The sequence below is a fragment of the Aptenodytes forsteri genome, unplaced genomic scaffold (genome assembly GCF_000699145.1).
Source record: "Aptenodytes forsteri isolate BGI_AS27 unplaced genomic scaffold, ASM69914v1 Scaffold173, whole genome shotgun sequence".
Taxonomy (NCBI): Eukaryota; Metazoa; Chordata; class Aves; order Sphenisciformes; family Spheniscidae; genus Aptenodytes; species Aptenodytes forsteri.
Window position 1 is genome coordinate 1,011,755 of NW_008794449.1, and position 11,692 is coordinate 1,023,446.

Below are 11,692 nucleotides of genomic sequence, written 5' to 3' on the forward strand. Positions count from 1 at the left end.
TGCCCAGGGAAGCGGTTGAGTCACCATCCCTGGAGATATTTAAAAAGACGTGTAGTGAGGCGCTTAGGGACATGGTTTAGTGGGCATGGTGGTGTTGGGTTGACGGCTGGTCTCGATGATCTTAGAGGTCTTTTCCAACCTTAATTATTCTATGATTCTGTGAACTTCTGTGCCTCAGAGGAGTGTTTGTTAGAATAATCACTGTGAGAGTTGAAGCACCCAAGAAGAATATCAGTTGAGAATCTATTTTGGTGTTTTCAATAGCTAGTTAGGATAAGGAGGAAAGCCCTCAAAATCTGGGGAAGTTCAAGGCCAAATCTGAACTTTGGTCAGTCTCATGTAAGGGTCCTTACGGAGTCCAGAGGGAATGAACAGTTGGCACACCAAAAGAGAGTAAGGTGGGATTTTGGCCACACAGAGAGACAACAAGGAATCTCTATATTCCTCAACTTTAGAAAATGAACACAGCTAACAAGACAAGCAGAGGTTCCTTCAGGGTGACTCAGACCTAAATTATTGTCTTTCTCTGAGATGCCCTCCGAAATGCATATCTCTCTTCATTGACTCAGGAAGGGCTCTCGGAGATTACGGTGAGTTAGATCTCAGGGGTGCAGTTTGCATGACTGCACTAGCAAGTGTTGGATTTTGTCTCAATCAGGAAGACTGAAATTACAGCGACTATACTGATAACTCTTTGCTGAACATAAAGGCAGCTAACATGACTTGTCCAGATGTAGACATTACACATAAGATGCTTGTCAGATCAAGCAGTCAATTAGTCAGATCAATCCCACCTCACATGCCTATGGTACATCTGAACAAGTCACCTCAAGAACTCTTTATAATCAATGGGGAGAAATCTGCAGTATGATTCATGTAATCCTAGAAGAAATGATTAAACAGGTCAAATGAATCACACTTGCATTGACTGGCAGGATCTCAGGTATAGGATCTGCATTCTAGATGTCTAGAGTTGGCTGGAATGAATACCATATACATGTCTGAAGTTGTGTGTTCATTACTTACAGAAAGCAATTAACAGTCATACAGAGAATATCTGGCCTTTGAGTTCAGTGACCTCCAAACAGAAGTGAGCACAGGAATTTTGCCTAAACATTTATATCCCTGATAGCACTGCAATGTTCGTTTCAGTTTAGAATTAGAGGGGAGGGTTTATTAAGTTCTTATTTTATCACTGGTGAGCTGAATCTTTAATCTCAGTATGTAACTATGCTAGTTGACCTGACTCCATGGTAATACTGTGTGTGCTGTGGTTAGACATCTGTTAGACAATGTGAAAAACTTGTAATATTGTGGTTTTATCTCAACAGGTGATGTTTCTCCTCCTCCTTCTACTGTAGTTGGACATACCAAAACCTTAGCTAAAGTTACGTTCAATCCCAGTGTTGTCGAGCAAACCAGGATCGCCCGAAATGGCATTTTGGGAGACTTCATAATTAGATATGATGTCAACAGGGAGCTGAGTGTTGGGGATGTTCAGGTACTGTACACGACTCATCTTTTCTGCTTTATTAACTATACCTGAGATGATTCAATTGTCTTGCATGCTCCAAATATCCTGGAAAATGTTTTTCAAGTGAAGGCTACTTCTCCATCTTGTAAGAACTATCCAAAATAAAACCAAGCAGTTGGCAGCCACAAGATGGACTTAAAAACCACAGGTACCTACTTCATTGAGTTTCTTTTTTGTATATGCTTTTCAGTTTCTCAATATACTGGCTGTATATATCTGGATACAAGGACAGTTCCCCAAATGCATGTTATGGTTCTGATCCCTGGGTACACACGTTATATCCTTACTGCATTTGGAAGGAAACCCCAATGTCCACCATGGAAGGAGATGTGGAGAGCTCCAGTAGGCTCCCCTAGTCTGGATAAACAGGGGGCCAGGATTAAAAGGAATACCAAGGAGCACTTATATCCTCCAATGTAGACACTGAAAGCAGGATCAGGTGTGCCCAACCAAATATCCCATAATGATGTGTGTGGAACACTGCATCATGATCTGCCTTTGATTCCTGACTTCCTTGCTCTTCCACAGATTCTTAATGGGTATTTCGTGCACTACTTCGCTCCCACAGATCTTCCTCCACTGCCAAAGAACGTTGTCTTTGTGCTTGACAGCAGTGCTTCCATGGTGGGAACGAAACTGAAACAGGTAAGGTCCTTGCATTTATTATAGATGGTTAGCTGTAAGGTTGCAGGGAGCTTGGTTCAGACTTCGTCTCACCAGACGGGTTCTTCTGCAAAATGTTCGCTATGTCTGAGGTGAGAGGAGGCTCTGAAGAAACCTCAAGGTGAGATGATTTACCTGCAATGAGAAATTATGATGTTAGTGGGAATGAGATGGGAATAAGAAGTGCAGAGGACTTCATCACTCTGTAAAAAAGGTCGGTGCTGTCAAAACTGAGCTAGGATGCTGCAGATAGGGTTGTCCTGGGCAGTTCTGTTCTGGGCATTTTGAAGAGAGGCAGAATAGGGAGAATACCCAGCAAAGTGCATTCAGCAGACCATTGTATCCAGCTTAACAGCAGAGAAAAGATACTGCTGTCTTTAAATTACCTTGGCAAAACCCTCAGCAATGTATAACTCAATGGGTTCTGCTGAAAGAAAGGTCAATTTGTCCTGTTTGAGAATCTGAGTCTTTCAGCACAAGTCTCAGACATTTTTACAGCGCACAGATCTTAACATGAGCCAACACACCAAGCTGAAGGGCACATCGCCAATGCTTAAAATTGACCTTTGACATGGAGGATTCAGGCTGGTGCCTAAACTTTTTTGCTTCTTCAATTCTCTGAGCTGGACAGATGGTAACCATCTCCAGTTCAGGAGCCAAGTAGTTGGCTTGGAAGGGCACCGTGCCTGGGGAATATACTCTTTCTCTCAGCGCAGTATTATCAGTCTAAACTAGAAGCAGACTGTGCCTGGGGAAATACACTCTTTCTCAACACAATATTGTCTAAAATAGAAGCAGAGATTAATTAAGACCTCAATTCTGTTCTGAATGATTTGACAGATGTATCTCAGGTCTGCACTCACACTGGAGAGGTAAGTCCAGTTTCCATCTTATATATCTGTGCAGAAAAGGAGAAAAGTCCTGGTGTGGTTAGTATTATTTCCTTCCATTTGAAGACTTGCCCACAGGCATGAGATATGGAGAGCTAGCTGGCTTCTCTCTGTTGAATGGCCACATATTTACCTTCTACTTTCTCACCATGGCTGAGCTAATGACAGTGGAAAGGGACACTTTCCACATAGGTTGACACCAATATAGGGCAGTTTCAGCTTGTATGGATGGTGTCGTCTTGTAACCCTACTAGAATGGCTTGAACTTGTATCTTGGCCAGTTAAGGAGCTCTAATTAGTCCATTCAGGCTCCTTGGTCACCTGCCTGGAATGTGGTGATATTTCTGGAAAATGTGGTTATTTGAGGGCCTTTTTTTTCCCTTGACCACCAACACTAGCCCAAATGTTCTTGACAAACACAGACCATGGTCATTCTCTGACAGTTCTCTGTCTTTGAGCAAGGACATTGGAGGTACATATGCCTTTCTCTCTGTGCTAAAAACTTTACTGTCTGGTTTCAATGATGATCATAAATCTTAATTTAGAAGCTGTGTCCCCTATGAAATCAAATTAGCTCCACTGTGAACTAAAATGGAGTATGACTTTTATGGTTCCTAATTACCTTCCCCAGTGACTGGAGCAGCGGAGTTGTCAACAAATATACCTAGTACTATGCTGAGTCAGGTCTTGAACGAAGATGCCTTTGAATCTTTACAAATTCCTGTGGACAGAGCCTGGCTCTTGGCTTTCTGTTATCCTTCTGCTGAAAAACGTCTGCCTTGCCTCGCAGAATAAACAGATACTGTACAAATGCACCCAGTCCTGTGTGCTGAAAGCAGACAGTCAGCGATACAGCGCTGAACCAGGGAGATTAAGACTCTGAAGGGCTTTGATGCTGGTGTGAACTGTGCAAGTAGTGCCTCGGGTCAGCAGATTAACCTTGTACTATGAAAGCTTTTATTCTCCTCCTGAGTGTATTAGTGTTTCTTTTTCATATACTTACTAGAAACAACACAGACAGGGATTAACCCTTGAAGTTCTACTTCATAACCTAGCCAGCTCCTACTGCTATACATACATAAATCTCAGGCCAATTAGGTACAAGTAGGTGCCTCTTGAGCCTGAAGTGAGAGAAGTGTCTAGCCAGAACCTTTGTCGAGGATGTAGTCAATTTTTTGCCCTGTTATCTCAGATATACTCTTTTTATGGAGAACCACTGGTACGTTATGAAGGAGTGCTATGTGCAGGAAGCACTTACCTTCCTCTGATTTCAACTGCTCCAAAAAATAGAACTTCATGGAATTATGACCTAAATCATAAAACCCCCACACAGATTAGTCAAGGAAAGACCAAAATCTAGGACTGGCTGAATAATATGCCTCTTTTGGTACACTAAGAAAGTGTGATCGGTTATAGCCATGGCCCATGTCTGCTCAGTGGCCTCTTTACCCAATTGTTGTTGTTATTAAGATGTTTGTTAAATTACAGACATGTCCCCTGGTGGCAGTATACATGTGAGCAGAGGAAATGCCTCCTTTTCTTCTTTTTTCTTGGACTCTTGCAGCTGCGGTGATCTATGGTGGTGCGTAGAGAGCTGAGAATTCCTATGGGACTGTCTTTCCTCATCTCTCTCTCCTGAGTCACATGCAAGATCAGCTGAAAATACAGTCAGCACTTGTAAAGAATGCTCTTGTAGGTCAGCTGCAGTAACTACGGCAAAGGACAGTTTTTAGGGTTGTATAAGCAAGGATGAGAAACATCAGCTGTGCACGCTTTTCTATAGTAGCTCGAGGAGATTTTGTACTCTTCAGTCACCTGCCTTCATGAAGTTAATGGCAAAGTGACTCAAATGGGGTCAGGATTTCATGCATCCTGTAGTTCCCACAACCTAATTGTGAGTCATTTCTCTTTTCCTCTCCCAAGGTTTTCCTTTTCCTACATGAATTTTTATCTGTTTGTGCCATCCCTTTCTTCCTAAGATATCTCAGCCTTTGAAGCAACAAGATGTCCAGACCCAGCTGCAAACACTCATCTCACACATAGTGAGACTGGTTGATCAGCATAAATCAAATCATTAAGACCCTTGAGACATTCCCCTCACATTACTGAGACATATTAGCTTTGTGGGGAAGATCAGCTAACGTGCATATTCCTCCTGCAGTTTTCACAGCCTCTGAACTCTGGTGATGTCTAGCAGACTCAGATATGTTACAGCAGTCCACCTCTACTAAGAATCTGGGCCTTTGCCACAGTCACCTTCTAGCACCGGCAGGGAGATGAAGTTCAGGAAGAGAAAACTCTTGAGCATGACGATAAAAAAATTCTTCATGTGTTCAAGACCTTGCACATCATTACTGCTGTCCCACTGGCAAGGAAAATACTGTTTTTGTCCTCGTGAGCTTTGTTCCTTCATTTGCAAAGAGACAGTAAGCTCTGTGCGGAATAGTTGTTTTTAGCAGGAGCCAGAAGACCCTGGGGAACAGGTTATATCTGGAAGGTTTACTGGGAAGCAAAATGATCCCTGACTGCTCAGGATTTGAGCAGTCTGACGTGCTGGTTTTTATGGTACCTTTGGCCAGGTAGAGGGGGACATAGCAGTTTTACATTGGTATAACTAAGAAAAAGAGGGGCCAGTTATAGGTTCACCACCTTGTGATTACCATGATTATCCCCAGCTTCACTAAACATAGTGAAAAAGGACCTTTATCAGCCCGCAGTTCAGTGTTATAGAACAAGCATGTTCCAAGCTATGAATGTGTCCACAAGAGGATGGATTTGCAGATATTTTGCAGATATGAGGTAAAAGGTAGCTGTTTCAACCACAGATTCATTTCACCTTGCCTTTCTCACAGGCAATAAAAGCCCACACACTCAGTTAAACAGTTGGCTACACCGCAAGCCTGGCAACTTGTCAATGGTAGTGTGCCAGACTGTAATTTTCTTTGAGGTTAATTGCTCTAGGAGGAACTCAGCTGAAGCTGGGACCTGCTGCGTATTTGCAAGTGCTTCAGTTTATTTGCCTGCATCCATCCAAGGGACACTGTTGGTACCCTTGATCTGTGACCCACGTTGCCTGAGCCCTTCTGAGGGCCCGCGTGCCTTATATACACATATCCCTAAACCTCCATGCCTCAGCACACAGACTCCCTCTGAGTAGTTTCAGGGTGGTGAGAGAGCAGACAAGCACCTGAACACTCGATGTTCTCACTCCAAACTCCACCAACTTCTGCTGGTTGCAGCAGAGCTGGCTGCCGGCCTGTTGACTACTAGTCCAAATAATGGCTGCTGCCCAGGAAAACTACCTTAAATCACCAGGAGACTTTGGAAAAAATGCTAATTCTAATTACAGCCTTCAGTGAGTTTAAAGCTACTGTGAAGAGGAAGGATTTGTCAGCTTTTCCATTTCTATAGGAAAGCAACAACCTGAGTGAATGCAGAAGAACTGTATACAGTGTCTCCAGCACAGACAGCTTCATGCAGCTGCCTCCTACTTGGGAATACACAACAGCTGTGTCATCTCAGTCATCTCTGTAGATGTGAATATGGAATATAGGAACTACTGCAGTAAATCAGATGTCACATCCATATAGACCTTAATTGCCCAGCTTCCAAGAAAAGTGCAAGTACCTGTTATGCAGCAAAATAATCTGCCTTCCCCAAACCCTAAAATTTATAAATAATGACAGGGTCATACAGACAAACAAGTAACCTTCAGAGCAAGATGCCCTCAGTTGTTCAGGACAGGGAGCATCTGCTTCTGGTCTCAGGACTAACAGCCAACATGCTCCCCCCAGCTGATTTGCTCCATGCTGAGGCAGTAGAAGTAGAGACAGAAATTCCCGGGAAGACCCCAGCTCACCTATAAATGGCAAGTCCCTTAACTGGGTTCAGACTAAACAGGATGCAAAGGCAACTCCAGAGTTTGGCATGGAAATGCTGCTAAGGCTTGAACTGAAACCCCATGAAGACACTGAGGGTTCTCCCGAGGGTTTCAATGGGACCTTTGCTGAATTCATCAAAGGATGAACTGAAAACAGGTCCTCCTGAAGTGACAGACACAGCCCAGTGATCACCAGACAAGTCCATAGTGAAAAGGAAGGGGCAAAATCAAGCTGGGAAGTCAATCCATGGATCAGGGTCATTGAGGTCTATGACCAGGCATAGCTGTGACATAGCCAGCTACAGCATAGCTCTTGGTTTGAGACTGGGACTGAGGGCCCAGGCTGGAGCTTAAATGGGCAGGAGTGTGGGTAGAGGCCCCGGGTGGGGCTGGTCAGAGCCATTAAAGCCTATTAGTATGCTCAAGGCCCTGGCATACACGTGCAAGTGTATGAAGCTATAGATCTGGGTTTCTTTAATAGTCCTTTCCAAGCAGGAATTGTGTTTTTCCAGTTGCTGGAGCAATACCTGGAAGCCAGACCTGGCTTCTATTCATGTTTTCATCATGGATCTGTTATGTGAACTTAGGTAGGTTAATTTCTTTGTCTGCACTTGTCTCTGCAGAGTCTTGTCTGTTTAGCTGGCAAACCCATGGCTGGGCTTATGTACAAGATCCCCCAAGTCTAAAAGACATCTGATCTTTGCCAAGACTTAAGCTATCAGTCTAACACTGCTTGCAACAACACTGCTATTTCCAAATAAATACCCCTTCACCCTAATATGGGGCGTGGACTACACGTTGCTTAACTGAGACAGTCTGTTTCTAACTGTGAAGAGCGGTTGAAGCTCAGAAGTGCTTGTGGGACCTTGTGTGGAAGCCTGCTGGAGTGAGGTCTTCCATGTTATATTACTGTATGAAGTCATCAAACAGTGTTCACAGGCAGTTCTGACTCTGAGGTCCACACGATGTAATTTGAGGTCCCTTAGGAATGAGGGATATGATACTACCTGTGTCATGAGGAGAGAGCTTTTGCTTGGATAGTTACCCCTGATGTACTGACTTCATCATCTCCAAAACATCTGCTCTCTTCTCTGAAGAGTTTTGGGCAAAGACTTGGCCTGTGCTCATGCCTGAGGCAGTAGGTTGGGATGGAAGTGGGCAGGGTGATGGTTGGAGGCAGGGATGTGCAGGAGGGAGCACTCCAGGATGTACAGGGATCCTGGAGATGCTGAGGGGATTTGGAAATGGGGAAAATGGGAAGGGGAGCAGGTGTTGGAGGACCGTGAGGGCCCTGTGGCAGACTCTCAAGTGGGAAAACAGGCAAGTTTGCTTTTTTTAAAGAACAATTTAGTGTTCTTGTATTGCTTAATGCTAACCCTGACCAAAAGTGCTGGGTCTTTGCTCCAACCAACCAACCAACCAACCAACCAGTGATGGTTGGAGGCAGGGATGTGCAGGAGGGAGTGGGGATCCTGGAGATGCTGAGGGGATTTGGAAATGGGGAAAATGGGAAGGGGAGCAGGTGTTGGAGGACCGTGAGGGCCCTGTGGCAGACTCTCAAGTGGGAAAACAGGCAAGTTTGCTTTTTTTAAAGAACAATTTAGTGTTCTTGTATTGCTTAATGCTAACCCTGACCAAAAGTGCTGGGTCTTTGCTCCAACCAACCAACCAACCAACCAACCAACCAACCATCACCACCATCCCTCACTCACTAGAGATGAAAATGGGGAAATAGTATCTAAAAGTAAGAGGTATCACAGTTCAAGGAAAAAGGGACAGGGCTATGAGAGGAGATGGCTAAGAGAGTCACAGCCTCTGCAGAGGGATAACAGATATTTCATTTCTGTGGAAGTACAATGCTCCTTTTCATGGAGAAATAACACCTCCTCCCTGAGTAGGAATGGTGTAATCTCCCCTTGGTGAAATAGCACAGATCTTTTCTCCATGGAGAGGAAAGATCTCTGTGTGAAGGAGCAACACATCTTTCCTAGCAGGTTACACGCACAGGTAGGATGTTCTGAGAAGGGGCTAGAAAGCTTCAAACCTGGCATGCTTCCGACTGCTGAGGCACCCACTGTAAGAGAGTGGCTACATGATGAAGAATGGAGGCTAATCAACATGAAAAGCATAGCAACCTGTGTCTCAGCCCAACTCCTGCTGCATAACATACCAGCTAATGGTTGCTGAAATTGAGGGGATGTGCTGCGGACAGCCTCTTGGGAGTCTCAACTCTTCCCAGCACTGTGTCGGCAGCTGATCTGTGTGACAGAGAATGAAAGTCCCGAGTTGTTGGAACAGTTTTCATGTGCTGGGACTAACTCCATCTTCTGAGGATGGGCAGAGGAAGAGATGTCAAGCTCTACACTGAGGGCATGGGGCACTTTTCCCTTGGTGTTGACCTTTTTGCTGCTAGCTCCATGGAAATTTTCTGTCATGCTGGCAGGGTGGGGGTTTGAGTGTTTGACTGGTATGTTATGGGATGTGATCCCACATAAAATCAGCTAAGCACAAGACAAGAATGTGGCCTTCATACACTGCTGTGTCAGTCTGGCTGTCTGCCCAGGTAGCCCTGTTGTTTCCAGTAGGGTTATTTCAGTATGGCACTGCGGGGCAGCCTTTAAACTTTTCCCTTTGACTTATTGTACAGAAACATTTACTGCTCCAGCTGTAATCCATACTGCACTGTTGATAAATGCTTGAAGTAATGATGGTTGGTGCTGATAAGAGCTTGCCTCCTTAAAACTTTGTACAAGCATTTATTTATATCCTCAACACTGCAATGAGATTGCAAAGACTTGGCATCTACTCTGCCCTCTGGGTACATGAAACTCCAGTTCCTGAGAAATCAGATCATCTTGCAGTTTTTCATGTATTTATCACCATGATGTTGGGTGCTAGAGAAGGAAGTTACCCCAACTGATAGCTAAACTTGCCCACATCCTTGAAGACAGTTTTATCATCCACTGAGCAGAAATCCAGTGCTTAAATACCCTGGATGAATGTGGAGCTAAAAGCGATTTACTCAATGTTAAGTGGAAAATCTTTGTCAGAAAAGGCAATAGAAACAGTTGCTCTAAATGATGGAGTATTTCTTTTGCAGGCCGGGAAACTACAAAGCAACTTTTTCTAAGGCCATATAGGGAGTCAGCAATGTTCAAGTTACTAGCAAGGGATCTGTGATGTTCAGGCGGGAGAGACTGGACCATGGACTGGAGACAGACCTTTATTGTCCAGAGCTCTACAACCAAACTCCCTCCCATCACAGGCCAGTGTCAATGTAAAACAAAATGCTTGTTGTCCAGAATTGTGAAGGAGTTTTCCTTGGTTACGCGATCAGTGTCTGCCAGGAAGAAAGCACAAAGATACATTGACGGGGAGAGGGTTAGTTGCAGTCCCTGAACTGCACGACGCTCCCTGCAGAAGAAGAAAGGGCAGATTGTCCTCCCCAAGAGGGGGATGGAGGAAGGTAAAAAAATCCAAGGATACACTTCTGGGTTAAACCCGATTTTTGGTACAAAAGTCCCTGTTGCTGGCAACTGGCATGTGAGCTGCATTATATGGGCAGAAAGGAAACTGGGACACAGAGGAAAGCAAAACTCACAAGATGTGGCATCAAACCTCAGCAGGAATAACACTGCCCAAACCTTTGCTCTCTCTGTACCTCAGCTCCTCCCTGTAAAATGGCAGTGGAGCTCACGCTGCCTTTCCCTTGGCTACTGGATCCCAAACCAAGTCTATGGCAGTACCTTGTCTGACTTCGATAGCACCATTTCAGGTGCGACTTTGATGGCAGCCTTTCCTTAAGTCACAGTATTAAGCCCTCTGACAGGCTGTGGGCAGATTTGACCAGATGTTGCTGTTGTAGCTTGGAAAAGCCAGCTCTGGACCTTTTTATCAGCTACCTGTGCATGTTTGGAAAGGGAAAGATATGAACCAAAGCATAGAGGATATTGAAAGGGAGGGGGGAGCTCTTCTGTTTTTTTCTCCCTGTGCTTCCTTGCAGTGTTTTGCCAAACAACATATTTACTTGTACTTCTTCTCACTGTAGGAGATCTGGTTTCTGAGCCCTTCTCTGCACTGTTGCACTCTCAGACAAGTTACTGGACAGAGCTGTGGGTTCCTAGTTCCCTTTGAGCTTACACCTTGTGCCTTAGCTCCTTTCTTGTCAAATATGGACTCTCACAGGGGATCTGGAAGGACAAAGTAAAGGCTACTGAAATTTGGTCTTCTAGTTGTGGCATCCTTCAGTATATAGTTGCAGATGGTCCCATGTCTGGTATCTGCAAACTGTCCTCGTGTGGTGCTTTCAGCCGATGGGTACTGCTTTCCAAAGGCTTTGGTTGTGAATGCTTTTCTCTCTGCTAGCCATGCTCTTCAGACTGACTGATCGCAAGCCCACGTGGTTCACTGGTGCTGGCTGAAGCTTGAAAGGGGCTGTGTCACTGGTGTCGATGTCTCACTGCCCAGCCGTTGCAAGGGTAGATGCCAGCTGTGTTTGGGCGTGCAGGGTACAGCTGAGGATTGCCAAGTGATCTCAGAGGCACTGGCGGGGTGGGTGCTGGGAGAGCTCCCCCTGCATCTGGAAGCCGTTTCCAAGAGGGGTTGAGTTATACTACAGTGGTGCAGAGACCCACTATCCATACAGAATTGGATTCAGCATGAACTAAAAGCCTTTTGATTTTTTTTTTTTTTTTTTTTTTTATTGTGGTGAATTAAACTTTCCCA

General features: G+C 44.7%; 1 protein-coding gene across 1 annotated transcript in view; it reads left to right on the forward strand.

Annotated features, from left to right (window-relative positions):
* The window catches only part of ITIH5 (inter-alpha-trypsin inhibitor heavy chain family member 5), a 53,771-nt gene that overhangs the window by 20,631 nt on the left and 21,448 nt on the right, over positions 1-11,692 (forward strand). Inside the window, exons 6-7 of the mRNA XM_009290412.2 lie at positions 1,332-1,501; positions 2,063-2,179. Coding sequence (XP_009288687.1) covers positions 1,332-1,501; positions 2,063-2,179 — 287 coding nt within the window. The remainder of the gene's footprint in view (positions 1-1,331; positions 1,502-2,062; positions 2,180-11,692) is intronic.